This window comes from Gavia stellata, chromosome 21 (genome assembly GCF_030936135.1).
Source record: "Gavia stellata isolate bGavSte3 chromosome 21, bGavSte3.hap2, whole genome shotgun sequence".
NCBI lineage: Eukaryota > Metazoa > Chordata > Aves > Gaviiformes > Gaviidae > Gavia > Gavia stellata.
Window position 1 is genome coordinate 15,461,993 of NC_082614.1, and position 26,174 is coordinate 15,488,166.

The window sequence follows — 26,174 nt, forward strand, 5'->3', positions numbered from 1 at the left end:
CAAAACAGGTGCTGCTTTTCTTAAATCCTAGCTTAGGTCTTTCACTGGATGGGTAAAAAGTATCCTCTGATCCTCTGTGTGTGCTGCAGGAAAGAACAAAGCTACTGCACAATGTTACACTACACACAGGAGGGAGTTTTTTTAACATGGTAACTGGAGTCTTTTTTACTAATTATCCTTATCTGCCTTTTTATTGCATTTTTGTACATTAAAGGTGACACGCATCTGTGAAACTATCAAAGATTGCTTCAGTTTAGACTCATGATCCCTGGAACCATTTTTCTGACACTTTCAGAAATGTTTTGAGAAGCGGGATCAGTACAATAGGGACGGTTCTAGGGCAATGAAAGGTGGGGTGGTGGGAGGGCTCCTGTGCGCCTGATTAGCAGGATGGGAGACTGGCGGAGAGGTACATAGTATGTTTAATATTAACACAGGGATAAAAGCTGAGTCCAACTTCTCCTTCCACACAAGCCTGAGGCTTATGTAGGGAAGCAGAAGCTCAGAGCTACAGCTAGCTGTCATTTGTTCTAAAACCATAACCAGCTTTTAAATAGCACAATTTAGAGTTCTCCAAACTGACACCATTTCCACAGCATTGGTGCTGTGTATCTGTTCCTGAAAGTGAGACTAAGTATGTACTACTTTGTGCTTTTGGACTGTGGTTTCAACGTACAATAATTGACAATGCACTTAATTTGGAAATTCTTTGCTTGAAATTGGTCTCGATAGCTGAGTTAACTGAACTTTACCTGTCAACGGCTGCTGGGAACTGTGCTACACTTGCAGATGAGCTTTCCTTTTCAGTTTACTGTAACAGTTCCCCGCTAACGAACAACCATGAAAACAGGGGCTTCACCCAGCCGTTAGTATCGCACTGCAGCCCTGCCCCGTTCCCTCGCCATGGAAAAGGGGGTGAGAACTGCAAGATGATCCGGGTCAGCAAGGGGACCGCCTCATCCCTTCGTACAGCTGCATCCGAGTTAATAACAAACAGAACACCCATGAATAAATAAGAGTCCCGGCTTGTTTGCTTAGCTTTTTATTTGTACGAAGAGACATAGCAGGGAGCGAAGAACAAATGCAAACAAGAATGCTGCTGCCGGGAACACGGAGCTGGAGCTGCAAGCTACACCAGCCACCCCCCCCGCCCCGTTAGCAGCGCACGGCTACAGGCCACATTTTAGACCAGACGAGGGATCAAGACAAATCAGTGATACAGGACTCAGTGATGAAAAAAAAAGGATCAGGAAGCGATGGAACAGCGCTCCCTTGCTTCCTCACTCATGTTCTGCTTAGATTAGTAACTAATCTGTTCTAGGCCAGCCTCCCACTGTCACTGCACTAACAGAGCAGCAGCAAAGAAAATCCCCTGTTGCAATGAGCATAGTGTCCTTCAACACAAAGTGGACAGAAGGCATGCCAGGTGCAGCATGGGCTTTCAGAGAACAGGTCAACACAACAGTTCTGGAAGTTAAGTTTTAAAACACTAAATAAATTACTACCCAAAACACCCCTATGTTAAATACCAAAGTAAGACTTAATAAGCAAAATCCAGTTACTACTCATTGCAGTGCAAAACAAAATAGCAGCATTCATACACAAGTGTGATTTCAGTGTAAACACTCGAACTTATTACGGAAAATGTGTAGAACAGGTCTGTCCGGGGCGGAAGCACCACGCACTTGCAGAGCGTGCCCGAGCCCAGCGGTCTCAAGCATCTTCCCGGCTTGCAGGCTTTTGGAGGCTCCTGTTTCCAGCGGGACAGTAGCCCACTGGGGAGCACAAACCCGCCTGTGAGGAGATGTGCCTTCAGCACAAGCTGGAAACCCTCATCCACACCCCAGTTCATAACGGGCTCAGCGTGGCTGCTTTGGTGCAAGGCTGCTTGGGGCTGCTTAGCCGAGAGTTAAAGCAAACGATGTCAGGAATGACCAGCCTGTCCCTGCACAGCCGCACCAGGCTCCGCTCACGCGTCAGCATTTCTGCTCAGGGGTAAGAGCCGCAGCTGCGGCAGGTTGCTGAGCTTTCGCCGTCGGACTACTCTTGAAGGCTGCACTACAAACCCTCAAGACTCAGCCATTAGCCAGGAACTGAATTAATCAGAAAGCAAAACTAGATGCGGTGCGATCGAGCGCGTGGGCCCGCTCGACGGACAGCGATGTTCGTAGCCTGGCCGTGTCCCTGCGCCAAGCCAGGGTGGTTCCCCGGCGCTGATCGGAACGGGTGCCAGGGCGGGTCGCGCTCCCCGCAGCCTCCCGAGGCTCCGGGCGCAGGCAGAGGGATGGAGCACATCGCGCCCCACCAGCCTCGCGGAACGCTGCGCTTCGGGGGGACGGTGAAGGCCCCGCTCGAACCCACCCGGTTCGCTGCGGAAGGGCTGGCGGGGGGCCCGGGGGTCGCTCTGCTGCGGCCCGGGCAGCGACTTCCAGCACCCGGCCACGCCGTCGCTGAAGACGATGTCACGATGGAGCCTCGACACGCGACATCGGGGCGTCAACGGCGGGAGAGGCGGCGGGGAGTGGGGCCGGGCCGGGCAGCGCTCCCCCCGGGCGGGGGGCCGGGCCCCGCTCCGCTACCGCCGCCGGACGGGCTTGTAGACGCAGAGGGCCATGAGGAGGATGGCGAGCAGGAGGGCGCTGAGGATGCTGCCCAGCAGCACTGCGGGAGGAGGGAGCGCGGCAGGTTAGGACCCGCGATGCCCCCCCCGCCCCGCCCCGCCCCGCCGGACAGACCCCAAGCGGAAGGCGCTGCCCGCCGCCCCCCGCCGCCGCTCCTTACCCAGGTTCTGCTTCTGCAGCACGGCGTAGGGCCGGCTGCGCTCCGCCGGGCCCGGGACCAGCAGCGCCAGCGCCGCCAGCGCCCAGCCCCGCACCGCCGCCAGCCCCATGGCCGCCCCCCGCCCCCGGCCCTTGTGCGCGCGGCCCGGCCCTTCCTCTTCCTGCCGCCCCGCCCCGCCCCGGGCAGGGCCCGCCCCGCCCCGCCCCGTCCCGCCCCGCCCCGCCCCGGGCAGGGCCCGCCCCGCCCCGCCCCGCCCCGCCCCGCCCCGCCCCGCCCCGCCCCGCCCCGCCCCGCCCCGCCCCGCCCCGCCGCCGGCACCGACCGTCCGGGAGCCGCGGGCAGCGCTCTGCCCGCAGGGCGCGTCGTCAGCGGGCGAGACCCGGGGGCCCGATCCGGGGGGCCCTGCGCCCCCGCGCTCCTCCGCTCCCCGGCCCCGTGTGCCCCCCAGCCCCGTGTCCCCCCCAGCCCCGTGTGCCCCCCCAGCCCCATGTGCTCCCCCAGCCCCGTGTCGCCCCCCAGACCCGTGTGCCCCCCCAGCCCCGTGTGCTCCCCCAGCCCCGTGTGCTCCCCCAGCCCCATGTCCCCCCCTGCCCTGTGTCCCCCACCCAGCCCCATGTCCCCCCCAGCCCCGTGTGCCCCCCAGCCCCATGCGCCCCCCAGCCCCGTGTGCCCCCCAGCCCCATGTCCCCCCCAGCCCCGTGTGCCCCCCAGCCCTATGCCTATCCCCAGCTCTCGGCTGCGCTCCCCTGTTCTGTTCTGCATCACCCTGACGGAGAGCGGGAGCCGCCGGGAGGGGACGGTGAGGGGTCACCGGGGCAGAGCAGCTGAGACGCCGGCCGGGAGCTGCTGCTTTGCCTCCGCCACGGTGAACGTTGGGCGCTGGAAAGTGTGTCATGGGCCCAACAACTGCTGAGGAATGGTGAGGCTGCACTGGAAGTGACGTGAGATTGTTGGGAAGCCGCAACAGACCACAGGCGGCTGGTTCGCACCAGCACCAGGGCTGCTTCACCCTGACCCCAATATTTGTTCTTAAAATGAGATATATTCAGGTCTTCTTCAAATGCTGGAGGCCGCCACTGCTCTCGCAGCCCATCCTCCCGGCCCAGCAAAGCTGCCGCATCATGGGGTCAGAGCGGCGACGAGGTAGCAGGAGGGACTGACCTGCCCCGCTGCAGCTGCGTGCTGCCAGGAGCGACCTGAGGGCCCACGCAATTTCTCTGCCGAACTTTCAGTCTTTGCAACAGAACAAGGTATTTGTCGGTCAGGACAGCGGCAGCCCCCCCAGCCCAGCCCTGTGCTCTCAGCCGCAGCGTCGCGTTTCGTGAACGCAGCACAGCCAGCTCCGGCTCCTCTCCCTTGTCTGATCTCCTAACAACCGACAGCAGCTTTATTTCCACGTCACTCACGGCACGGCTAAAGGCATGCACTGCTCGCGCCAAGAAGTTTGCACAGCAAGGTCGCGAGCGTCTCTAAGCAAGGCGCGTTCACAGCTTGTACCGTCGGACAGCAATCCCTCTGCAGCGGCACTCGCAGCTGCGCCTCCATCTTCACAGGGAGTCGGGGTTCACCTCCAAACCGGAGGAGTTTGGCCCCTTCGCTTCCAGCCCACGGGGCTCAGCGGCGGGTCCCGTTCTCCCCGCTGTGTGCGCGCAGCGAGAACAGGCTCCGGTCTGCCAGCACGTGCTGGTGGTGCCGCTTCCGCCAAGATGCTCAGACACAACGAGAGCCGGCGGCCGGGGAGCTGCCGCCAGCACGTGCAGCCTCCGGGGCAGGGCTACAGGACAGGGGACATGCACGCTGTGTCTGCCTGGGGGTCTCGGGTTGTTTTCTCTGGCCGAATGCAGACGGCGAGGCGCTGGAGGGTGTAAGCAGGCAAAGAAAAAAGGCAGTGGGTTTCCTTCCCGCACCAGGGCCTGGTGCCATGAGCAGGGCTGCCTGCCCCGGCGTGCCGAAGCCGTCCCCGCCAGGATCTTGCTTGCTGCGGGGCCGGGGCCGTGTTGGCCTGCAGCAGACCGCAGCGGGCAGGAGGCATCCCAAAAATGGGCTGAGAGGAGGGGTGACAGCTGGGGACGGCCTCCTGCCTCCAGGGCCGTGTTGATGTGGCCCCGCTGCCTCCTGGCCCCACCGAAATCACGCCTTCAGAAATACGAGTTCAAACGATCAGGCCACCGAGCCACGCTCCTCGGAGCCCTTTTCCAAGCAGCTCTCCAGGCGTGATCTAATTGCCACGTGAACAAAGGTGCTGAGGACGTGTCAGCCATCTGCCCAGCTCCCCAGCCGTGGTCTCGGGCTGACCCGAGCGGGGGTCCCTGCCCACCCCCAGCCCGCACAGGGGCCGTGGGATCGCCCACCCTGCTCCTCACCTGCTTGAGAGACCCCGGTGTCCAGACGAGCTTGTACACCATGTAGAAGGGGATGCAGATGAAGGACGATGCTCCTATGAGGTACCCCACCGAGATGCTCCACTCGGGGTACTGATAGTCAAAGAGCATCAGAGGTGGCTGGTCCAGGAGGGAGCTGATGACTATGAACTGTAAGGAATGAAGTGGAGGTCATTAGAGAAGGGTGCTCATGGGGCCAGACCACGGCAGGACACGCCCCACGGCCCGGCACAAGCAGCACGGGGCTGTAGCAGGGCTGTACAGCCCGCAAAACCCACGCGCACACGACATGGGTGGCCAGAAAAGCTCTTTGGGGACGGCCGGGCATCCCCGGCAGATGAGCCCTGTTGGTTCCCCAGGGAGGGCAGATCAGCTGCGACACCTCCCCAGCCCCGGCACTGACGCCGGCTCATCCCGCGGGTTAATGCCGTCCATGTCCCACCGCCACCGCTGCTTTCCTAACTGCGAAAGGCCAGCGTGGACGCTGCGGTGACATTTCCCAGGCTGCCGCCCCTCGTTTGGTGTGGTCTTCGTCTAACAAAGCCCACTGAGACGGCGGCCGGTGGAGGCTGCACGTCCCCGTGCTGAAATGAAATCATTTGCTGTCTGCTTTGATTATAACACTTCTCTTTTAATAACCTGGGCAAAGCGCTTAGAGCCGTAATTAATCCTCACAAGGCCTCTCCTGCGAGATTAGACCCCTCTGCCTCTCGCAGATGGCAACCTTTGAAGTGCGGGGGAGCTGGCATTTCAAAGGGGACGGATCCAGCCCGGCGCACAGCGCCGCAGTGCTGTCAGAGACGCAGCCGTGGCTGGCCGTGCCAGCGCGAGCATGGGATGCCGTGGACTGGGAGGAGGAAACAAGGCGGCACTTGCGCCTGTGTGAGCACCCAGCTGCCAGCTCCCAGCTTTGCCCTGGAGCTGCAGAAGAGGCTGGAAAATGCACTTCCAGCTCCCTTTCTCGGCGAAACCCGCTGTCCCAGGGGCTGCGGGCAGCTTGTTGATGCCCGTGGGTGGAGCAGCAAGGTGGGGAGCTGGCAGGGAGGGCTGGCACGACGTCCTGCAGCCCCGGCCAGGACCCCAGACCGCCCTCTCGACAGCTTGTTCACCCCATGCGAGCAAGAGGGGAGCCAGCGGCGCCGGCGCCCGGGGAGCTGGGCAGCAGCCGGTGAGGGGAAGAGCAGCTCCCCTGCGGGGCTTTCAGAGGGGGGTTGACAACCCGGTCTTTAATTTGGGCCGTAGATACTCACCGCTAACAAGGCAGGGCTGACGGCGATCCAGCACACCTTCCAGAACATCCCCGGGGTGAAGCCCAGCATGGCTTTCACGTCGTGGGAGAACCTCTGTATCCCTGCCGGAGGAGAGAGCCGTCATGGCCCTGGAGACCCGCGGAGGACGTGGGTACAGGGACGCGGACACGACGCCCTCCGAGCCCCATCCCAGCCTCTCCAGGAGTCACACACGTGCTTCTGCCCCCAAACCCCCTGGCATTTACTCACATGCGTAAGGATAAATACCCGTGTGGGTGCCTGCAGGATGTTTTTCCTAACAGAGGCACTTTCTTACCGTAAAACCAGGAGACAGCTATTGTTTCCAGGAGCACCACCGCCAGGATTGAGCAGCCAGCACCAAACTCCTCCAGCAGCTTCACCACGTAGGCTCCCCCCTGGCACAGCACAAGGAGGGGAGGGCGGCTGCAGCCCCCACGCGGGGCTGGTCTTGGGCAAAGCCCCGCACCAGGGGTTGCTGGAGAAACGAGTAGGTGTGCGGCGGGGACGGGAGCGGAGCGGTGCCCGGTACTCACGTAGGTGAGGGTGCTCAGGGAGCCCAGGAAACAGACTGTGATGAGGCCGAGGACGAAGAGCTCCCGGCACCCGGCCAGGACTTGGGGGTACTCGTCCATCACAGCCGTGATCACGGCCTCCAAGCCCCCAAACTGCAAAGGAAACGCCGGCGTGGGGTGGAGAAATGAGATGTGGGGACAGTCCCAGTCCCAGTCCCCGAGAAAATCTGCTCCCCCCACAGCCCCCTCTGCCTGTGGGCAGAGGGGGGACGTCCCACCCTGTCCCCTCCCTCCGTCCCCGCGCTGGCCATGCTCAGAGGGCTCGGGCAGGCAGCCCCCCTTCCCGAGGTCATAGATCCCCTTGTCACCCCACTATTAGCTGTAGGACACGGCCATCCCCGGTCCCCACTGGGGACACAGCCCCAGGCTGCACGGCTGTGCTGCCGCACTCCACGGAGGTGCCTACCGTGCTGTCCAGCCCCAGCGTTATCATCATCAGGAAGAATACGATGGCAAAGAAGGTGGATCCCACCATGTTGGCGATTGCTTCAGGGTAGGTGATAAAAAGGAGGCTCGGCCCTAGGAGGGGACAGTGGTTTGGTTTGCTGTTCCCCGACTGCTCTGGCACAGCCCTGGGTGCCGGTGGAAACACGCGTGGGGAAGATATGCCGAAGCCAGAGTGGCCGTGCCTGGCCCCGGCTGAGACGGGCTGGACACCTTGTGCCCTGGGAACCGCTCCCGGGCACAAGCCCCCGCGCCCCGGCAGACTCCGGGGTGCTCAGGGCGGTCTCCCCAGCTCCCCTCAGCCGCGATGGGTGCACAGAGCCCTGGGGCACCTGGGCACCGTGGGGCCAGGATGGGGCAGTGGCTCTGGAGGGAGGCGAACCTTTATCTCTCGCGACATCCTCCACCTCCACGTCCCTCATCTCAGCCATGTAGCCCAGCACGGTGAAGATGACGAAGCCCGAGAGGAAGCTGGTGAGGCAGTTCACTGCGCTGGTGACGAGCGCATCCCTGGAAAGCAGAAAGCAGGGAGACGTGTCCTGCGGCAGAAACCTCCCTCCAGCACAGCTCTTGCCCCAGCTCGGCTGCCCCAGTCGCCTGCACCCCCGCCAGCTCCCTCTCCTGGCCCCACATACCAAAACCGTCAGTAAAATGGGGAAAGATGCTCAGCCCGTGGCCACGGGGTGCAGGAGTCGGGACGAGGCTCCGCTGCAGCCGTGCCTGGCACAGCCCCCGTGCCCGCAGGGCGCAGCCCCCGTGCCCGCAGGGATCCATGGCTGGGGGAGCTCACCGGTAGCAGTTGTTGTGGAAATGGTTGTAACTGGCCAGAGCGAGAAGGACACCGAATCCAGGGCCCAAGGAGAAGAAGATCTGCGCAGCAGCATCAACCCAAACCTGGCAGGAGAAGCAACAGGCAGGCTGGAAAATGCGCAGGGGGTCCTCAGGGGTGGGACGGGGCTGGGAGGTGCCCCACTGTGTGCCCATCCCATGGCATAGGGATGGAGTCCTTGTTGGTACTTGCAGCCAAACCTCCCCTCTTGCCTGCGGCTCCTTCCCCTGCCCAGTCTCCCCGCAAAGGCGTCCCAGGAGCAGGGGAGCAGCCGCGGGACGGAGGGAGCTCGTTTCCACCCTGGGGTCCTGCAGCAGCAGAATTAAGCAATGGAATCTGCACTCCCCCGTGCCTGGAGGGGGGACGAAGTTGAGGGGAGCCCCGAGACCCCCGTGCCCACTCCTGCCCAGGCGGGTTCAGTGCCAGCAGCATGGCCCTGATTACCTTTAATGAGAATTCTCGAGCTCTGCCTGGTAATTACCTACAGGAAGCCTATTGTCAGGCCGGGGTGAGAACACGCACAAACAAAACCCAGCGGCAATGAGATGGGTGATTCAATTATAGATTTACATTTCCAAGAGCCTGTCCAGGGCCTCTTGTTTCTGCAGGAACAAGGGCCCCAGCGCCCTGTCGGGGCCAGACCCGTGAGCAGGGGCGGGTGTGCGTCCCGGGAAGGGGGTCTGGGTGCTGCCATCCCCGGGGTGGGGGGCAGCCAGAGCCAGGGCGGCGCGTCCCACCGCACACTCACTGTGGTGCTCAGGAGCTTGCCCCAGTCCGGGCGCAGGTAGAAGACGACCCCTCTCCAGGCGCCGGGCAGGGTGGCCCCCCGGACCAGCAGGATGAGGAGGACGACGTAGGGCAGCGTGGCCGTCACCCACACCACCTGGAGAGAGGCAGTCATCAGCCCCCAGCACCGGCAGAGCTGCTCCACCGAGAACCCAATCCGCCTGTGTCCGGCACAGCCAGCTCGCTCGTGGCTACCCCGGGGTGCCCGAGGGGTGGGGGTGTGGGGAGGAGGCGATATCCCGTGGTTAAGCAGCCAGGAAGACCCCACCAGCTGCCAGGCACACGCTCTGCTCGGTCCCTCCTGCCCGGCCCCGGCCACGGAGGGATGCTGCGTGCCGGGCTGCAAGTCCCCCCGTGCCCAGGGCTCTGGTGTGTCCGTGCCGGGCAGGGCTGGCACCAGAGCCCTCTTTCTTACCTTCCCGGAGGTTTTCACCCCTTTCCACAGGCTGAAGTAGACAATGGTGAAGATGAGGAAGAGGCAGAGGAGCAGCTGCCAGCGGATGCCCCCCAGGTCGTACAGACCCCCGGACTTCTGGATCTCCAGGACCTTCCTCCTGTGGGCAGGGACCCCGCGGCCGGGGAGGGTGTCTCAGGCCAGCGCGGTGCTGCTGGCTCTGCTCTTGCAGGCAGCCGGGGAGCGGGCTCGGCCCTGGGCAAGCAGTCCCATGCCCGCCTCTCACGTGGCGCACCGAGAACGGGGGCCGTGAGCTCCCCAAGAGTGTCCCCATGCAATGGCTGTGGGCAGTAGCATACCTGCTCCCAGGCACCCCAGTCCGGCTCCCCGCACAGCCCACCCGAGTGCCTCCGCAGGGATGTGCTCCGGCTCAAACGCATTATCCACGTACGTGCACTTACGTATAAAACTCTTCAGCGGGGGACCTGGAGAAGTTGGTCCAGGTCACGTTGCTCCTCCCGAAGTAGTTGGTGCAGTTGGGCGTGTTCCAGGGGTTGTCACAGCTCGCCCAGGGCAGGGTGCCCGAGAAGGACGAGTAGAAGTAGTAGAGAGCCCAGGCAATGATGGTGTTGTAGTAGAAGGAGACGTACAGGCCAATGATGCAAATGGCAAAGCCGATGCCTGGGGAAAGAGGGGGGCAGACGCAGCAGCCCCCACCGGTCCAGTCCTCTGGTTGTACCGCGGCACGTGGCTGCGGGGACCTGCACCGCCAGCGCAGCCCCGCTCACCAACACTGCGTGGCCCCGAGTGCGTGGCGGTGGCCTGGGGGTCTCTTACCTTTAAAGATGGGGCAGATGTGCTTCCAGATGGGGATGGCGCCCGTCCTGTGGAACTGCCCCAGGGCCAGCTCCATGTAGAAGAGGGGCACCCCTCCAAAAACAGCCATCAGTGTGTACGGGATAAGAAAGGCTCCTGCAGGGCAAGGAGCAGAGTGGCGGTGACCGCCGCGGCCCCGCGCCGGCCGGCGAGCACAGGCAGGCTGCGGGCGGAGGGCTGCCGCTGCCATCCCTCCCAGCGCTGCAGGGATGTGTCACAGAGCAACATGCAGGAGGGGTTTGGATGTGTGTTTGTGAGACACTTTGCAAATTATCTGTTCAGAGGGGCTCATGGGTGTGAGGACCCCACTCGGTGCCCCAGCTGCCCGGGCTGCTGTGTCGGTCCCCGCTGGCATCCCAGCCTTCGCCGGGGAGGGATTGTTTGGCCAGGGCGGTACAAAAAGCAATAGGAACCATCAGGGCGCAGGGGACGGGGCACCAAACACCTCTCAGGTCTAGAAGAGTTTTGGAGAAAATCCCATTGAATATGCATGGTCACCCCAAGACACAAGTAATTAACGCTGCAATCTGCATTATTCATAACAAAGTTATTTATACCAGGGCTACACTTGTACCCCATGGAGGTTTTGGAACTGGAGCTGCTCTCCACGCTCGTCAGAATAGCCCTGCTGGGATTAGTTAATTTAACCCCCACGGCTCCTCTCTCCGAGAGCCCTCCACGCGCTCCACCCTCAACCCCTCAAGGGTTTCTCTTCTAGGAACATCTCCCGCTGGTGGGTCAGCCCACCGCCGGCCTGGAGCAGTGCTCCCGCTCTGCGTGGACCACGGCCGTCCTTGCCGAGAGCTGCGGTTCGAACTCCCCACCCTCCGGTGTGCGCGCGGCAGGCGAGGAAAGCCTCTGCCTGAACCACGGGGATGAAGAGTGGCTAAAGTTTGCTCCGCTCCCACAGGAGTAAATCACAAATAACTGTGCTTCAGTGTGGGCACCTGGGATCCACATTTTTAGCCTTGAGTGTGGCACTAATTATCTCCTTCTAATTTTCCCAAGCAGTAGAGGACGTTACCCGAATGCCGACTTTGGCAATTAAATCCACTCTGCTTTTGCAAACAGCACAAATTTTTCATTCCTCATTTTAAATTTCCATGCAAGGGTTTTTTCCTATTCTGCTCTACTTAAAGCAATTTTTTTAGATGTCGTTTACTCAAGGTTTTTTCCCTTCATGGAGCTTTTGTATCTTAACTTTCTGTTGATCACCCACCGGACTGAACACCCCGAGCCCTGTGCGGCGCGGGGCTGCGCATCCCGGGGAGCCGGGGCTCCTCCGCAGGGTCCGGCACTGTCGGCTGCATGGCCGTGATCAGCGGCAAGCGGCTGGGATGCTTGCGAGGATTATTTTAAAACACAAGCCATCAGAAAGCGTTGCTTTCACAAAGTCACGAGATCATAAAGCGTATGAACCTCCCACCCCAAATTTGCAGATTCTTAATCCTTTTACGCAGTTTGGACCAGGCTAGTTTTGTCTTTGTGATCCTAGAGCTGCTAACGCACCTCTAACCGTGCCGGGGAAGGAGTGAATGAGACCGGGGAAGGAGTGAATGGAAGAAGATTTTGAATGAAGAAAGGCATAAAACAGAAAAGAGACAGATGTCAGGAGAAGTTGGGTCGGTCTCTAAACCGCCCGCTCCGGAGAGCAGTGGCTAGAGACAAAGAAAGAAAAGAAACAGCGAGTTTTTCAGCATTGCAAAGACGGACAACAGATTCCTTTTCTCCAAAAGAAGACTTAAATAATCCTAGTGGTGTCCTTACCCCCTCCGTTTTGGTAGCAGATGTAAGGGAACCGCCAGACGTTGCCCAGATCAACGGCGAATCCGATGACCGAGAGGAGGAAATCCATTTTTTTGCTCCACTTGTCCCTGGGGTGGGTTTGGGACCCCGGGGGTGCGGGGCCGGCCGTGGGACCCAGGTGGGCAGCCGTGCCCTGACGGAGAGGGCTGGCAGCGGGTGCCGGACAGGGCTGCTCTGCCATCCTGCCGCCCTGGCAAATCCTGCAGGATTCAGGCTGACTTGGGGACGGGAAAGATTTTCCTGTTGCTGATGACAGATCCGAGGAGGGGAGGGTCAGGCTGCCTGCGCTTCCCCACCTCCCGCTGGAAACCCACAGCACGGAGAGCAGCCGGCAGAGAAACCCATCCTCTGATCACAGGCAGGAGGGGGGAGAGCAGTTTTCCGAGCGCAGGGCTGAGGCGTGGGGAGCCGCCTCACCGCCCGGGTTTCCGTCCCCTCTGCTCCCCGGGTCTGCACCCGGGTAGGGGCTTTTTGGGGTTGGGGTGGGGTTGGTGAAAGGGAACTGTGTTTGCACACAGGGATGGTGCTCCTTCCTCCTGACAAACAGTTATTTCTTTCTTCTTGGTTTATTTTGCAATTACCGCTCTGCGAATGATGACACCAGACCCACCAAAGGAGACGACGGCTCATTCTCGCTGGGGAAACTGTGGAGCGAGCGGGGTCTGGAAATGCCCCCCTGGTCGGGAGGCAAGCGCAGGGCACGAACTCGACCGGCGCTCGCCGTGGGCCCGCCGGAGCCTCGTGGGCTGGGAGCATGGCTGTGTGCTGCCCGGAGCCAGCACCGAGCTGCCCGGTTTGAGCCATCCCACCTCTCCCCGTCTGTCCTCGTGGCCTTGCTGGGGCTTTCTGTAGCCCAGGGGTGCGAGTTGTTGCAAATAAGCCACTTGAAAGTGAAATAACTTTTGCAGCTCAGATGCAATCAGGGAGGGGATGGCAGTGCACCGAAAGCCATTGCTCTCTTCAGTTTGATAGTTTAACAGCAAATTTGATTGCAAATGAAATGTGCCTGCACAGGCTTACAGCCCGGGGAACTCCCTGCATCTCACCCCCGACCACGACACGGGGACCAGTGCCGAGCGAGCCCTTGCCTGGGACCACCGGGTGCTCCCAGGGCCCCCAGGTGCTCCAGCGCTGGCTTTTCCAGGCGCCCTTATCTGTGATTAAATGAAACTACAGAAGAGATCAAACCGGGAACAGCGTTTCTTAGGGCCATGGTTAGCAGGTTGCTGTGACGACGTGACGCAGCCGCCCAGCCGGCGTCTGCCCGGCACTGGAAACCTCTGGACACTGTTAATCCTTCAGGCACACACATGGAGACCCCTTAGAAACGCCCAGTTAAAAACACACGTTAGGTTTTTTGGTGTGCCTGGCTCTGGCTGCCAGGGCTGTCGGACCGGAGCGGCTCGGGGGGCAGATGCTGGTCCCCGGGCGGACGCCCCGGTGCTCTGGGTGGCTGTGGCGAGGTGGGCAGGACAGGCTGTGCCTTGGTGGGTTTAGTCTGTCTGGGGTGGCACAGCCACCCCGGGGCAGAGACGCGGCTCTGCTGGGGGACATCACCCCACCGGCTCCTCGCCCACACAGGTGAGGACGAGAGCACTGGGAACAGGATTTTTTTGTCTTAACCACCCACCCCTCCTTGCCCTCCTGCATTTGGCTGCCCCCAACACCTCACCGTGTGTCCCCAGGTGTTCCCTGACCCGGCGTGGGGACCCCAGCAGTGGACAGCCGAACTGGGGCACCCAGCCCCGAGCTGCCCCCTCCCAGCAGGCAGTGATGGGTGGTGGACCCGCTCCTGCCCCCCACCCGCTGTCAGTCCCAGCGCAGGGCGGGCTGCGCTTGGCATGGCTTCTCCCTCTCTGCTCGTGGAATGTGAAATTATTGCTCCTTTTCACACCTCTCATTTGAAAACGCAACAATTTTCTGCTCGTGGGTTTACGAGGAGTGACTGATAACAGCTCTATGCACGGGCTTTTCTCCCAGCGAAGGGGTTCAGCTGGAGCATGGCAGGGTGATCCCACATGCTGGTCCCAGCGCTGGCTGGGGAGCGAGTGGAGGTTGGGGGGGTCCCGCCGTGGCCAAGCAGAGCCCCCCCATCCGTGAGCCCACATGCACGTGGCCCCGTGGCTTTGCCGGTGCCGCTCTCCCCCAAGCCGAGGCCCGGCACACAAGTGAGGGACAATTAATCTCCTGCAGGTTTATACGGGATTTGTGTCATTCCTGGGACTTTGCAAAGCCGTGACTTTCAGCTGCAGTCCTTATAATGCGGGCGTGGGCGCAGCCGTGGGAAATCAAAGGCAAGGCTGTACGCGACTGCCGGGGCTGCGGGGGGCTGGCAGAGGGGCTGCCGCTGTCCCTCGCTTAGGGATGAAGGTGAGAAATCCCCGCTGCCGGTGCGATCTGTCTGAGGAGCGTGCTGGGGGGAGCAAGGTCTAATCCCCCCGACCGAGGACCATCTTAAGGGCGTAAATGACAGAGCAGAGACAGCTGATGCCATAGCAACTGTAAAAAAAATAATAGCTTTTTCTCTGTAGCTGACCCTTCTTTTCTCCAGGTAGTTTATGCGCGACAGCTCGGTGTGCCGAGCGTGGAGATCCTCCTGCGCCCAGGTCCTGCTCCCGGCTCAGGAAGCCGCAGCGGATGGGCTCAGAGTCGCTCCCAGTCCCGACCGGAGGAGCTGGCGGCGCTGGCGGGGGGGTGAGAGGTGGTCTGCGGTGGTCTGCGGGGAGCAGGTGCCCCCGCAGCATCCCCCAGCGTGGGGTGCCGGGCTGAGGCCGCTTCCCGGGTGTGAAGCAGCAGCATCTTTTAAATCTAAGCTACTTGCCTCCTGAAGAGCCTCTTGTTTTCTCCACATTGATCTTTTAAATTATACGTGATGAGAGGCCCGAGGTGGGCTTTGTACTCGCAGCTGGGGCAGAGCTGGGCGTGCAGGAGCGGCACTAGCCAGGCACGGCTATAGCTATCCGCACAACAGCTCCAAGCCAGAGCTGCACGGTGGTTTTGCAACGCAGAGATGTGCAGCCTGCACGTTGCTGTCTAAAAGCTCCCTGCACCGAGGCACAGACCGGCATCAGTTTCCCAGCACGCTGGTGCTGCTCCGCTCCAGCCAAGCCGATGTGCCGCGCCGTCGGTTCGATGCCTAAGCTGCCGTTCCAGCAGCCTTCATCCCTGACAGATTCCCCCCGGGGGTCCTCACTGGTGAATGAGCCGCAAATGCACCCAGTGCTCCAGTCCTGCTCCCCCAGCTCCCTCCTCCTCCTCCGGCACCCCATCGCCCACCCGTGCTGCTGCCCGCTGCCTCTCCGCTCTGACCCGCTAATGCGGCTGCCTCTTCTCCAGCGTGGGGTCAAGGCTGCCCCTGTCAAGTCAATGAGGAGGGAGCTTTGACATCTCAATTTTTTTTAGAAGCTGCAAGCTGGAAAAGCCGTTGCATGTTCTCAGGGCTGCTGGAGACGGGAGGAGGGCAGAGGGAGAGGTGTCTTTGGGAGGTGGTTTTCATTGCGAGGAGTTGTGTTCCCCAGACTCAGACCCAGTGTTTTGGGGCCCTGCAAGCGCTGAGCTCCCAGCAGGATTCTGGCTCTGCGACTCGCCAGAGAGACAAGTTTTCCCTAGAGTTTTGTTTATTCTGGTCACAGTTTTCCAGCCCCTGTGTAAGGGGCTGTACGTGTTGCTCCAGTCTGGCCCATCAGCTGTACCGCAGGGGGCTCGGTGTGCTCATCACTGACACACCAGACAAGGGAGTTTTCTGGGTATAATGTTGTTATTTTGCCAATTGTACCCAAATATTTTTGTCCATCATCTGACATTCAATTAGAAGTATTTCAGAGAGGAGGCTGTGGAGACTACGCAGCATTTGAAATAATGCACAGCTGAAGTCAGGGGTGCTGGACCCGAGCGTTCACTTTGGCCCGTGACAAGGAAGGGGCAGCCGGCAGGCAGCTGTGGTGGGGGTCTCCGCCTTTTAGTTCCTGCAGCTCTGAAAGCCAGCTGGTCGCCTGCGCATCAACCATCATGCTGTCCAAACACCTGCAACATCATGGGCAGATGTACTCTGTGCACTCCCTTTGTTGGTTTACTTTTACTTTTTCCTGTTATTTTCCTTACTCAAAACACAAATCATTTTAGATTTAAAATGAAGAGTTTAATTCTAGCTCAAATCTGATTTAAATTTGAATTTCCATTGAGTTAGAAGTTGTTTCTAAACAGTACCATTATTTGATTAGCAGATTGCTTTTATCCTATCTTCTCATGCCTGCAATGAAATGCAGAGGAGTGAACTGTGGTCTTAAAACAACTATCCTGTTTAAGCCGCAGAGGCAGAAGTGGGAAGTTTAATTTAATTAGCGTGATACTCAGAGATATAACTTAATCGCATTAAGTGTAGATCAATGTGCTCTCATTTAAGCTCTCCAGACTTTGGAAAACAGGGGCCAATTGTCTCCCACCCATCTTTAATCCAGGGAGAAGCAGAATTTTCCAAGGAAAAGGAACGAGCAAGGCTTATGGAGATCTTGTCCCTGTGCTTTTTTAAGCTAACTTCTCCCCAAAGCAAAGTAATAAATTAGTAAAAGCTCCCACCACCTGTATAGCACCGTTGTTCCTGGGGAGAAAGAACCCAGGAAAATCACTTTTTGTCCCTCTCAAATGGCCTAAGCGTTGCCTTACTTGGTACACAGACCCACAGAAGTGCCGGCCCCACCGACCACCTGAACCCCTCTGGGTCCGTTGGGCGTGCGGATGCTGCCCACCCCGTCATAGTTCGCCTGGAGTATGGCAGAGAGATTGACAGGACTGAAGATTGTACAAAACCAGCACGGTTCATTACCAGGAATCAATGATCTTCTCGCTCCTCTGGGCTTCCCTCTGCCAGCGCTGTGCGTTTGAGTCAGGCTCACTGGGTGGTCATCGCTCCCCCGAGCTCAGCAGAGCCTGGGAGGGGTGTGGGCTCCCTCAGCATCACCCCTCGGCCGCATCCTGCTGGCACGGGCACGGGGGCACCCAGGCAGCGCTTGTCAGAGCGCGAATGCTACGGAAGAGCTGCCAAGGTGTTCTGGGTTCTGTAAAAGTTGCTTGGGCTCGTCTTGGCCCTTAAAATTAAGTGGGATTTGTTCGTTTGTTGGGAAAGGTCCTAAAAGAGTTGGTTTGGCTCAGCTTGGACAGGCTCGTTTTCCTGATTCAGGTGCTAAACTGAACAATTCCTGCTATGCCCATTCTTCTGCAAGTCAAGAGGCAGGTCAATGCCTCCAACATCATTTTCACAATAGCAGAAGTGAGAAACAGGCAAGAGAAACTCGCCTGCCTGTCCGAGGCCAAGTTCAAAGCTTTCTCAGGCAGGCCAGGCTCTCCTGGCTGGCAGATGCTGTTGGTTTAAGTCAGACAGTCTCATCCTGGGCTGGAGAAGCTTTACAGAGACCAGAGCCATGCAAGGTGCTGCGCGTGACACGTTCGTGCTGTGCCCTGGCTCCTTGGGAACCTGGCACCTTTTCCGTTTCAGCATCTGCTTGTGTGCAGAGCCACGGCTCCACGCTGTCCCCACGACAACTCAGGGTCGGGGAGCGAGTAGGCTGCCTCTGCCCTTGGTAATTTGATTCACTGTTGATATCTGATGGCGCTCCTACATGGTGTTTTATGAGGCCGCAATGCCTTCATTATGATTGTTTATTAGCCTGTCTTAATTGCCTGTTCAAGACTGTAGGACTCGCGGCCATCAATAAATGACAGGCGGGGTTGCAGAGCAGCAGAGCTCAGTACGAGCCGCGTGGGCTGACTGCGAGCACAGCCTGAGTCCTGGCCGGCTGTGCGGGTCGCAGGTCAGACCTGAAAAGCCCTGGGCTCCTGTGTCTTAGCACCTTCGGTCCTTCTCCTCCTGCACCCTTTTTGGAGGAAGGGGCCCCCATCCGCAGGGCTCTCCATGGAGAGACCCCCGCCGCAGGCTGCGGGGCAGAAGAGGTGCAATGGTGCCACCTGGTGAGACCGGGCAGCTGGGCTTGCTGCTGCGGGGGTCCGCAGCCGGCGGTTGTGGGGCACAGAGCCGCAGCTGTACCGAGAAAGCAGGCGCGAGACCCCCGACATGGCACGCCAAGTCCTGTGCCACTTGCGGGGGGCCCAACCTGAGGCCAGGGGTGACTCCCTGGGCTGCGATCGGCATCCCGAGAGTCCATCCCTGGAAGTGTTCAAGGACCGTGTGGCCGTGGCACTGCGGGACATGGTTTAGTGGGCATGGGGGGGTGGGGGTGATGGTTGGACTTGATGATCTGACAGGTCTTTTCCAACCTTGGTGATTCTGTGATTCTGCGAGTCAACACTCAGCTACTGCAGATGGGAGTTGTGACCCCCACCAGCAGCACCTGGAGCTGCCCAGGCTGGATCCCAGACCTAGAATCTTTCTGGGATCCATCTGGATCAGCAATCACATACCCCCAAGCAGGCCGGCCCTGCTGCTGCAGCTCAGTAACATTTGCGCTGCCACCACTTCTCTGGACAGGGTATTTAGCAAGCAAATAAACAGTGAAAAGCAAATAATGTACAAGGAAACAGGTTTTCTCTACAACGGGTACGGCACAGGTATTCTCCTGGTCCCTGTGCCAGAGGTAAAGTACAGAAGGAGTGAAATTCTGATTAATCCCGAGTCCAGAGCTCCCTCCTGTTCTCCTGGCAGACGAATGCCCGGCCTGGGCGGCAGAGGGGAGCCATCGGGATGGATGGCTGCTGCCGTCTTCAGGGCCGCGGAGCACCAGCACGGAGCAAAAGGCAGCTGCTCCGACGCGGAGGATGCAGCCCAGCTCCTGGCACGGCGGAGGAGCGGTGCCCAGGGCTGCGGGGGCTGGCGGGTCACCGGGGGGGCTGGCAAGGCTGGGAATTTGTAACAGGATGGGAACTTCCCCGCTCTCTGTGCCGGGATTGAGTCTCTTCCCAAGTGACGGCAGCGAGAGCCTGCTGGGACTGTGTCGGTGGCCGGTGGCCACGTGCCGGCATGCAGCGTGGCCGGGCGCCGCTGCCCTCGCACTAATGCTGTTAGTAGTTATTGGAAACTGGACTGCGAAGGAGCTGGGATCCTGTTTCTATGGAAATGTCCTGGAACAGCAAACGAGGGAAGAGAAAAACAGAAGATACGTTAATGGGAGCTGATGGACAGGGCTTTCTCTGAACGGGTTGGGATTTTGAGAGGAGGCGGCTCAGGGTCTCCCGCGAACGGGTCTTCTCAGATCATTATCGCCTTCCCAGTGCGGAGGAGCCCGCAGGAGCGTGCCTGGACGGCGCGTGGCTGCCAGGACGTTGCCGCTTCGCGCCTCCATGTAACTCCGGAGCTCCCAAACCCCCGTACGGCGCCGGACACGGCCGGTGGCTCCCGGCCCACAGCGGCCCTGTATGCCGGGACCCCCGGAGGCCTCGCCCCGGCTGCGGCCTGCGCCCCGTCCCCGTGTCGCCCAGCCCCGCGGCTCGCCGTCCCCGGGCACTCGGGGCACGTCGGCTCCAGGTCTGGGGGTGCCGGGGCCTCGCTGCGGGGCGGGTCCCAGTTGGGGGGTGCCTGATGGTGGTGGGCCCCGGGAGCGGGGGGCCGGGGCCCGCTGTGGCCCCCCCGTGAGGGGGCCAGGCCTAGTCGGCGTCCCCCTGCTGCGGGCCGGGCCCGGCTGCGGGCCCCTTCGAGGGCCCGGGCCCGGTTGCGGCCGCTCCCCGAAGGCCGCCCGTTGCCGGGGGTGCCCGTCGCCCGGCGGCGCGCGCGCGGATTGGCGGCGGCGGCGGCGGCCCCACCCCGGCGGGCGCGGGTGGGCGGTGCGGCCCGGTAGGCCCGGCCCGGCCCGGCCCCGCGGAGCGGCGCTGCCGCCAGTCTGCCGGCGCTGCGGAGCCGAGGAGCGCGGCCATGGCGGCGGCCCCGGCGGGTAGGGCGGGCGGCGGGCGGGGGGCGCGGGCGGCGGGGCCGGGGCCGGGCCGCACTAACGGGCCTCTCCCCCTTCTCCCCACAGAGGCGGAGACCCGGCAGCGGCTGCTGCGCACCGTCAAGAAGGAGGTGGGTGCGGGACCGCGGCGGCCCCCGCGGGAGCGGCCCCGTCCCCCCGCTCCCCTCTCACGGCTCGGTGACCCCCGGCCCGCGGTGACGGGCGTCTGCGGCGGGGCCTGGCCCGGAGGGGAGCCCCGGCCCCGCGCTCGCCCGCCCGCAGCGTCCCGCCGGCTCCTGCCGCCGCTGCTGCAGCGGATTTAGCAGCCCCCCCAAAACCCCCAAGCCCGAGCAGGGTCGTGGCGTGCGCCCGCCCCGGGCGGCGTGGGCTCCAGCGGCCGGGCCAAGCGTGGCTGCCCGGTTCCTGGGTAGGTGGCGGAGCATCCCTCCGCGAATTTTGGCACCCCGATGTCCCGTATCTTTTTCTGGCGGCAGAGCTGCTCTCACAAGTTGTGGTTTTCCCCAGGGAAAAAGGGGCAACTCCCGGTGCTGCTCAGCTTGGGAGCTGGGCTGGGACGGGGCCCGGGTTGCAGCGAAGTGCTCCTTCGCCGGGCGGGAGGCAGCCGGGCTCGGGGGGCCCGGCAGCCCCCCAAGAAAACGGGGAACGTGCACACGTGTGTTTGTGTGTCCAGTGCGAAGCGATGGCGTTTTACGTCTGCTTGCTCTGGTCTCTCTTCATCTTTAACTCTATTAGTTTATACTCTGCTTTGTGCTGAGCTGCCTCCAGCTCCTTCTGTCTGTGCAGAGCTTAGCGTTGGTGACACGCGTAGCGTTAACGCAGTGAGCTGACGGTAGATCGAGACAGGGAGCTGAGAGTCCCACTGCTCTGCCACGTAGTTCGTGTGTTGCTTGTGGGTGGAGGTGGGCTGCGTGGGCCAGCGGGACCGTCTGAGCCGCCCGTCCGCGGCTGCTGGGTCTGAAGCGGCTGAATGTCGTGGGACCCGCTGCAGGGGAGCCTGGACTTGCTCTGCCGTGTGGTGGAGCGCTGGATCGCCAGGAGCTGTTGTCATCTCCTGCCTGTGGTCTGTCCCCACAGGTCACCTCCCCTGGGATTTTGGAGGGGGGTGATGTTTTGTTTGTGATCTTACGAGCATCTTGATAACCAGCTTACGGGCTCTGGAGAGTGGAACGGCCCTGCTGGAGACGCTGCTGGGAGGAGGGTGAACAGGACCCGTGGGTGGTAGGTCTGGGGAGGGTGACAGCGCAGTGTGTTTGGCTGTTCATCCAGACCACTTCCCACCTTTAATCCTGTGTCGGGTGTGGTGGTAAGGAATACTACTTGTTGCCTTGGCAACAGCTATTAAAACAGAAAAAGGGTATGACATTTATTTAGCATCGTGGGTAAAGCTGACAGCTCATTATTACCGTCTGTCTGTGACTCCTCCTGAGTGGAGAGAGACAAAATAGCAGACTGCACATCGACTGCAGGATGGGAGGCAAGGATTGCCCATCGGCGTGCTGGTTAAAGCGCTCGGCCAGAGGACGGGAGCTTCCTTCCGGAGACTGCTGTGGCCTCTGCAGTCACTGCACGTGAGCATCTTCCGTGCTGGCGTTCAGTTCCGGGCTTCTCTCCCTTTGTCCGGGGGCTGTGTGCTTGAAGAAAGTGCAGCTTGTGCCTAGGGGAGGAGAGCTGAGGGTTGTGACGTGCCCTTCTGCTGGCTTTTGGTAAAATAAGCATACGGTACGAGAGTTTGGTGAATGCAAGTAAAGACTGAAGGAGAGAGGTGATGTCTGGGGAGAGCCCTTCTGCCCGGGTGAAATGCCACCAGCCAACATGTCACGGTGCCGTGGCGTGGGTGTTTGACACAGTCTAGTATCTCTCCAGCAGCCCTTCAGCAAGGGCAGTGCTGATGCAGAGCAGAGATTTTTTTCCGAGTGGTCTCATCGCTCCAGGCTCTGCCTCAGGACATCGGTGAGGGTGTGGGTTCTTTGCCCGCGCAGGTGCCGGGTGGTTGCACTTCCCTTCGGGATTCTCCCAGCTCAGTGCCCGCTGGAAGCAGCGAGACCTGGTGGGGGCCTTGCTCCAGTGAGGTGGGGCTGTTTGTGACAGCCACACAGGTGGGTGAATGGCATGTCAGACCCATGCTCTGCGCTCTCTCCACCTGGGCTGTGCTCTGTTAGGGTTCGAAAAAACCTGGGGAAACATGATCCCATGGGTGATGTAGTTAATTATCTAGCAACGTCCCTGAAATTGGGAGCTGGTGGGCATTCTTTTGCCTGTTGCTCCCTGCTCCTTAGGCCCATTTTGCTCGGGGCTTTGTTTTTTCTTCCTCTCCTAGATTGACTTCAGGATAAATCAGGAGGTTGTGCAGACTCCAAGGAGTAGTAGAAAGGGCCAACTGCAGAAATCTCATTTTTTTAATTTTTTCCCACTCCTGGAATTTTTACCTTTTACAAAACTGCATATTCGCATTTTATTAGACCGTGTCTGGTTTTGCTTCAGCCATGGCTCTGCGTGATCTGCTGAGGCCCTCAAGTGCAGGTGAACTCCACCGAGACTGGCTGGGGACAGCCGTGGATCGTGCTTGGGAAGCCACGCAACATCTGTCGTCCTAGTGCGATAACTGAAAGAATAAAATATTGTGAAGACATGGTCTGATGAGAGAAGGTAGATAAACAGTAAATGGAAATTACTCAAAGCACCACAGTGAGCAAATGGACTTTGATATTTGGTCGTTGCCATGATTAATGCATTTTTCTTTTTAAGAAGATTTGCAGGTTGAAATGAGTTGTGCTATCACCGTCTCCCCCCTCCCTCCCTCCCAACATGGTTATAATAAATCAAACTAATCCCGAAAGCTGCAAAATTGACTATTTGTCAGCAGACTGCAAGGGAAGCAGTGGAAGTATGACTTCCTGAGGAATCCTGTTTCTTGTTATGCAGGATAAGAAGCATAACCAAATCCTCTCTGATTTATTTTAGAGCTGTTATCAGATGGAATGATGCTTCTTTAAAAACCCAGAGCCTGAAATATCCAGGTTTAAAAGGGTGTTGGATTAACTAAAAATATTCTTCTCGCAACCCATGCTCCTCCTCTTCTTTTGCAAGTTTCATTTTTAATAGAGGAGAATCCTGTGGTACGTTTTTAACTACCTCCAGATAGTTGTATGTATTGCGTACAAGAATAGGTGGGGAAGCAGGTGTTACCCGTGAAATACAGGCTGTACTACCCTGTGCCTGGAAAATGAGTTGTGTGGAAAGCTGAATGGAATAAGAAAGTAAACAGTTGTCTTGCTTATTCTTCTGCAACAACTTAGTTTATATTTAACTTGCCGTTCAGCAAGTAGCTTTAAGTCTTTTACTCATCAATAATGGCTGTGCCTGTATTGAATATTTTGCTGACTGTTCTTAGAATTTTTTCAAAACTTATTGGTTGACCACAGCCTGCTCGCTTGTCAGTGTCCTGTGGTCTTCTGTCGGATATATTGTTTATCTTTTAATAGCTTGAATGGTTGTCGCTATGTAGCTGTTGACTAATTCCGTCATCATATATCACAGGGACAACAGTCAGCCTCTCTTCCTCCCACCTTTTCAATGAAGTGCCCCCCCTACGCAGCCATGTTGTGTAGTTCGTGGCTAAGTAACACAGAGTGACTGGGAAGAGCAATATTTTTGCAGCTTGGGTTTGTTTTTCTGGAGCGTGTATGTATGCCTGTGGTTCCAAAATATCAGATTGCGGGTGTCAATGCCAGCTCTTTCATTCTGGATTGGTAGAAAATTGTAAATTAATTTAATGTTATTAGGATTTGAAAAATTAATGTTGATAGCTTTAAAGGTTCTCAAGGCCAATTTAAAAAAAAAAAGGCTTTGTGTAGCTGTCAAAACTGTTCAGGCAAAATGAAGATGAGGATGATAAGCTGCAGGTTTGTAATGAAAGCTGCTGTTTGCAGAGGGACCTTCTGATGTCTCTCAAGCACCCAGGTCAGCCTTTTCCAAACGTTCCTATATCAAAAGTAAACAGATGGCTTTAATGCAGCATTTCTCGATTGCCTGCATCGATCTCTTCTGAAAAGAGCGTTACTAATCGCTGGGGACCGTTTTCTCCCCTTTTGAAGATAAAAGCAGTGGTGTGCAGAAGTGCTCTCATGCTCCAGGAACCCCTGGCTTGATCTTTCATACCCAGAACAGGTTTTGTGCTGCTTTCCTCCTTCCTTCATCTTCCTTCTCGGCGTTCAGGGAGACGAGAGCTGTATGCCAGAGGAGCCTCCTTCCTCCCCACCCAGCCTCTCCTCTCTGTTGCCAAAATGTCATCCTCTTCTCCTTGTGGCGTCCTATCTGTTGCCATGGAAATACCTGGTTTTGCACGGATTCAGGACTTCAAAGCAATTCGGGGCTGGAAGTTGCACCTGGTTTCAGTGCAAGTAGTGTCGGTCTTTGCCATGTTTGCTAATTGAATCCAAAACGCTCGTCAGCGTAACGTTTAGCACCTCGGAAAATAGAAGCTTTGCGGTGTGATGGGTGCAGAACAAAACAGGGTAATAAAGCTTTGAGATCAGGCGTTGAAAACGGAGAAATGACTAAAGTTTTTCCTGAAACGTTGCAGCGTCTTTATTGAGCAACTTGCAGCTAGCAGTACCAGCAGTGCCAACAGATGGCATGGAAATTTGCGTTTGACAAGCACAACAGGAATAGAACCAGCTATAACATCATCTTAAGTGATCTTAAATTAGTGTTGCAGGCATGGATTTTTGGACAAAAGTTGCTGCCCTATAAAGAAAGTCTGGTGCAAAATACCGTCAGCAAATATACGTCACTGGGATCATTCCTGTTTCCCCCAGGGTACAACGTTGCATTATGGACCCTTCCATTTAATGTCTTTTTGATTTCTTCTCTAGCCAACTGTCCAAATATTCAGAGTTTATATGCCTTAACACCTTCTTCCTCCTTACCCCCCAAGGAGACGCAGCCCAGTTCCCAACCGTGAGTCCACGTGGCTCCTGGGGAAGGTCTGCTTCCTGGCCTGAAAATCCCATGTCTGTCACATGGATGATACCCCAGCTGCAGAAGGTGCTATGTTTTATTTAGTAAGCAGTGATAAATAATTAAGTAAGACTTTAGAAAAGCCAAAGGTCTCAGTTGGTAGGATTGCCATCGCTGTTTCTGTGGCAGCAAGCGTATGGAGCTGCCTAACTGCTTTAAGGGCAAGTGCACGTAAAATGCACGGTGCCATTAGAGCAGTGCCCGAGCTGTCCTCCCGCGGTGCGAGGGGGCCGTGCTCTCTGTCGGTCCGTGGAAATGGCTGGCGAGAGTCCTTCAAGTCTCTGGGTCTAAATAGTCCATATACTCTGAAGCTGGCAGTATTTTAACGGATCGGAGCACAATTAATTGGAATTATTTAATGGTCAGCTAGTAAACTGTTAGATAAGTGGCAGAGCTTGGCTGCAACCTGTGATGGTGCCGGAAAAGTCTGTCTGGCACCTGCTTTTGGAATAATCAGGGTGTTTGTTGCTGCAAAGATAGGAAACTGTATCTTGCAACACTGAGTTTGATAATGTGAGTTTTATAAACAAGTCTGCCAAAAAAGGATGTTGTAGCAACAAGACAGGCAACAGGCAGACATTTCATTTTCAGATGAGAAAATAAATCTAGTTTGTGAGAGGTTTTGGACTGAGAAGTTCCGCTTTAGCTGAAAAAGTGCCTTTTAGCTGCAGCGCAGACGATTCGATTGAACGTACTGGTTTTTCTATCCACAATCCCCAGCGCGCTGTGCCCCACAGAGACGTCTGTGGGCCCCAGCGTGGACAGTCCAGCAGTAGAGGACTTGGGGTTTGGGGTAATGTCTTTGTGTCCTACAGCTGAACAGAGATCCTGCGCTTGCTTTTCCTCGGACACTGAACCGCCTTCGGTACAAGCCAAGTGAAGAGCCAGAGACAAAGACCAGCCTCGCGTTTCTGCCGGGAAGCGTTAGCTGGGTGAGCTGGTGGCAAAGCCCTGCAGTGTGACCGCTGGAGCTGCGGTGCAGGTGAATTGTGTTTGTCCTTGCGAATACAAACGTGCCTAGGATTGTCTTAATACTGCGTCTGCCCCACTAAGTCATCCTTTATCATTTTATAATACCTGAGAAGTGATAATACCATAGCGCTACGTGGACAAGTCTTGC

At 58.4% G+C, this 26,174-nt stretch overlaps 3 protein-coding genes across 3 annotated transcripts in view; 1 reads left to right on the forward strand and 2 right to left on the reverse strand.

Moving 5' to 3' along the window:
- Positions 1 to 2,575: 2,575 nt before the first annotated feature.
- Positions 2,576 to 2,890, reverse strand: C21H12orf76 (chromosome 21 C12orf76 homolog). Its single transcript, XM_059827934.1, has 2 exons — positions 2,782 to 2,890; positions 2,576 to 2,661 (listed from the first exon to the last, which is right to left on the reverse strand). The coding sequence occupies exons 1-2, from the start codon at positions 2,888 to 2,890 to the stop codon at positions 2,576 to 2,578; spliced, it is 195 nt and encodes a 64-aa protein (XP_059683917.1).
- A 1,665-nt stretch (positions 2,891 to 4,555) lies between these two features.
- LOC132318924 (sodium-dependent serotonin transporter-like) lies at positions 4,556 to 12,321 on the reverse strand. Its single transcript, XM_059827935.1, has 13 exons — positions 12,102 to 12,321; positions 10,296 to 10,430; positions 9,920 to 10,139; positions 9,480 to 9,618; positions 9,027 to 9,161; positions 8,240 to 8,343; positions 7,832 to 7,959; positions 7,412 to 7,524; positions 6,967 to 7,098; positions 6,729 to 6,828; positions 6,413 to 6,513; positions 5,145 to 5,312; positions 4,556 to 4,636 (listed from the first exon to the last, which is right to left on the reverse strand). Exons 1-13 carry the CDS (start codon positions 12,319 to 12,321, stop codon positions 4,556 to 4,558), a joined length of 1,776 nt encoding a protein of 591 aa, XP_059683918.1.
- A 7,677-nt stretch (positions 12,322 to 19,998) lies between these two features.
- Positions 19,999 to 26,174, forward strand: part of SGSM1 (small G protein signaling modulator 1) — a 42,367-nt gene continuing 36,191 nt past the window's right edge. The window contains exons 1-2 of the mRNA XM_059827936.1: positions 19,999 to 20,017; positions 20,102 to 20,145. Coding sequence (XP_059683919.1) covers positions 19,999 to 20,017; positions 20,102 to 20,145 — 63 coding nt within the window. The remainder of the gene's footprint in view (positions 20,018 to 20,101; positions 20,146 to 26,174) is intronic.

What these genes read in the sequence shown, in the direction of transcription:
- LOC132318924 (XM_059827935.1), bottom strand. Translation starts at nt 12,321, where the DNA reads ATGGCAGAGCAGCCCTGTCCGGCACCCGCTGCCAGCCCTCTCCGTCAG. An exon ending in CATCTGCCCCATCTTTAAAG is followed by an intron (nt 10,140 to 10,295) that starts GTAAGAGACCCC and finishes CTCTTTCCCCAG; the next exon opens with GCATCGGCTTTGCCATTTGC. An exon ending in CCCTGAGCACCCTCACCTAC is followed by an intron (nt 6,829 to 6,966) that starts GTGAGTACCGGG and finishes GTGCTGTGCCAG; the next exon opens with GGGGGAGCCTACGTGGTGAA.
- C21H12orf76 (XM_059827934.1), bottom strand. Translation starts at nt 2,890, where the DNA reads ATGGGGCTGGCGGCGGTGCGGGGCTGGGCGCTGGCGGCGCTGGCGCTG. An exon ending in GCTGCAGAAGCAGAACCTGG is followed by an intron (nt 2,662 to 2,781) that starts GTAAGGAGCGGC and finishes CTCCTCCCGCAG; the next exon opens with TGCTGCTGGGCAGCATCCTC.